Consider the following 2,778-nt stretch of genomic DNA (forward strand, 5'->3'; position numbering starts at 1 on the left):
GTATATAGAGTCAACTTGTTCTTCTCAGTATTCCACTGGGTGTAGTAATTCAAGAATTTTTTGAGAGTGCTGTTGTAAAGGTTAGCCTTGTCGTAGGGGTTTAGATCAGTACTGCTCAAAATGTCTTTAATTTCAGTATCCAGGTGTAGTCTCATTTCTATGGATATCCCAGGCGTTGTCCGAGGAAGACCCCATTTGCTACCTAGGAACCAGATACATTTTTGTGGCATGATCCATCACTGACCCGCGAGGAGGCTTGTAATTACAGGTATAGCTATCCCCAGTAGGTTACCTATAAAACCTCCAGACTGTTTCACCATACTTATTTTATTTTCCTTTATTATCTGAATATCAGGTATCAAAGAGTAAGTTGCACTTTGATGCTCGGTGCCGATAAGGTATCCTGATGAAAAAGCTCCAGCAAAGAAAATTACAAAGCGAAGCACGCACCATATTCTGGGGCAGTACAGAGGAGACAGTGGAAGACCCCTGAACACAAGACAACACTGGGCAGATGCTAGCTCCTACTGTAAAAAAAATGATAATTTACATGAAACAGTAAGATTCTGGGATCAGGCCAATACATGCATCCTGAGAGCTACATAAGTCTCCTACATGGGCAGTTCTGCCTGATGCTCTCCTGTATTTCCACGCATCACTTCCAAAGTCTTTGATCAAAACCCGAAGATATAATGTAAAAACACAAAGCTCAAATCACTTTAATTTTTTCACTTTTTCTTCCAGAGTTGCTTGATTTGCTCCTGAAAAGTCGTCAACCTTCTGGCCGTTCTTGTAGAAATGGAATGTCGGCATGCACTTAATATCGCAGTGCTGTGCAACGTCCTGGGCATCATCCACATCCACTTTTAGGAAGACTACATCCGGGTAATCGTTGCTGAGTTTCTCAATGAAGGGTGCAATCATTTTGCATGGTCCACACCACGTAGCTGTAAAGTCAACCACCACCAGTTTGCTACCTGCATTCTTCAAGGCTTCGTTGAATTGTTCCAGATTGCAGATGTGGTGCACCATCTTAAATGCAGGCTAGCTGACAGGAGCAAGATGTGATCGCCTCTCAAAGACTGTTTCACCAGTTTCTTCTTGGTGATGAGTGAGGCCCTTTTATTACTGAGCTTCTTGATAAGCCCCCTCTTCTTCTTCAGAACCTGTAACTGATGCTTTGATATAGGGACGTTGCTTTTTAGGGTGTTTAGGGCTACTTGTGAAATGGCAGACACTAATTCGTCAGAAGCGGTGCCCAGGATGGCCTTTCGGTGTTGGGGGCTGGCTGTAACAAGCATTTTCAGGAGAGCTAAATTGCGGCGTAGGTGTGCAGACATGGTCACCACTGAGCGTTATAAGGGCCGGCCTGTAAATGGTTCTAAAAGACATCAGCGCTGCTTTTTATAGGTCCTGGTCTTGGACATTGGGGTGTAAACTACAGGTAGCTCTGGGGGAAAAATATCAGCCCTTAGTATATAGTCTTGTAGAGTTTCATTTTTTAAGTCTATTAACGGGTACCAGTGGGGTTTTGCTGTAGCGTCGTTAAAGGCCTCCATGAAGAAGTGTGTGTTTCTGGGGTACATCTGTTTAGCTATGACGGCTATTTGTTGTTTGTCACGAGGGTTTTTAAATAAAACAAGGTATGAAGCGTTGAGAGCTATAGACCTACTGTTCTTGGCTTTGTAAAACAAGTTCTGCACAATGTAGCTGATGCTTAGATTACGATGATGTGAATACTGAGTAAAAGCTCTCTCTAGCTTGGGATGATCACCACCTTCACGCATCAGATAATCAACAGTTATCATATTTACATGGGTTGGGGGTAGTAGCTCTTCATCGTTGAGGTTATCTGGTATACCCTCTATAAATTTGATAAGGGGGAACCGGCGGCCCAAGTCTGTATAAAGAGGCTGCCAGCATGAATAAAGCCACACAATGTTATTAGGGGTTTGTGATAAAGCAGAGCCAGCATTTTCTAAGAGCTTTTTTATAAAGTAGCTTTTACCACAGTTTGAGGGTCCTGCTAGCACGCAGGAGAACGGATGCTGTAACCTAGTGTCCATGCTGTGGCCGCTCTCTCTTTAATGGGTCTAATAACCATAAGGCAGTGTTTTATAGTCGGTGGTCAGGACCCTTTTATCAAAAAAAACTCGCAATGTTTTATGTAGAGGCTGGGTTGTGATTTCCCACTTCTTTATGGATCTGACTATGCAGGGCTGGTTCACAACTATGGTTTTAGCATTCTCGGAATCGTCTACTGTAGCGTATTCATGCACCAGATTCTTCTAACTATCAAAATAGATTTTTAGGGTGCTGCTGACATTTAATGTTATCCCTTTGACCTTCATACACACCTTGTTCTTCTTGGTGCGGTAACTGTATGTTTTAGGCCCGGAGGCTGTATATTCAGTTATATACTCATCCTTATCTAGCTCACTGGTTAGGTTACCCAGATAATCTCCTAGAGGAGGGTCTTCATCCCCCGGCTTGCTCAGAAAAATCACAGAATCTGTATTGTGATACAAGCAGCGTTCCTGGACCTTATCCATAACCCCATAAAGCTCTAGACGAGCGTGGGCTGTGGTGAAACAGGCTATGAAAATGTTTGTTGTTACTCGATGTGGGGTTCTCTTGGGCATATTTCCAACACAAAGCCGCGGTATTGTCATCGATAAACTCGCAGCTGGACACCTCGTAGCATGGGGCAAACAGGTACTTGAACAGTTCATCAGGATCTGATATTAAGGTAGTATTTGAAAGGTTTGTGCGCTGTGC

General features: G+C 43.3%; 1 protein-coding gene across 1 annotated transcript; it reads right to left on the minus strand.

Moving 5' to 3' along the window:
* Positions 1 to 321: 321 nt before the first annotated feature.
* LOC147711258 (thioredoxin-like) lies at positions 322 to 1,047 on the minus strand. Its single transcript, XM_086922018.1, has one exon. It carries the CDS (start codon positions 1,030 to 1,032, stop codon positions 715 to 717), a length of 318 nt encoding a protein of 105 aa, XP_086778144.1. The 5' UTR covers positions 1,033 to 1,047; the 3' UTR covers positions 322 to 714.
* Between the last annotated feature and the right edge of the window lie 1,731 nt (positions 1,048 to 2,778).

Source organism: Lissotriton vulgaris, chromosome 5 (genome assembly GCF_964263255.1).
Source record: "Lissotriton vulgaris chromosome 5, aLisVul1.2, whole genome shotgun sequence".
Taxonomy (NCBI): Eukaryota; Metazoa; Chordata; class Amphibia; order Caudata; family Salamandridae; genus Lissotriton; species Lissotriton vulgaris.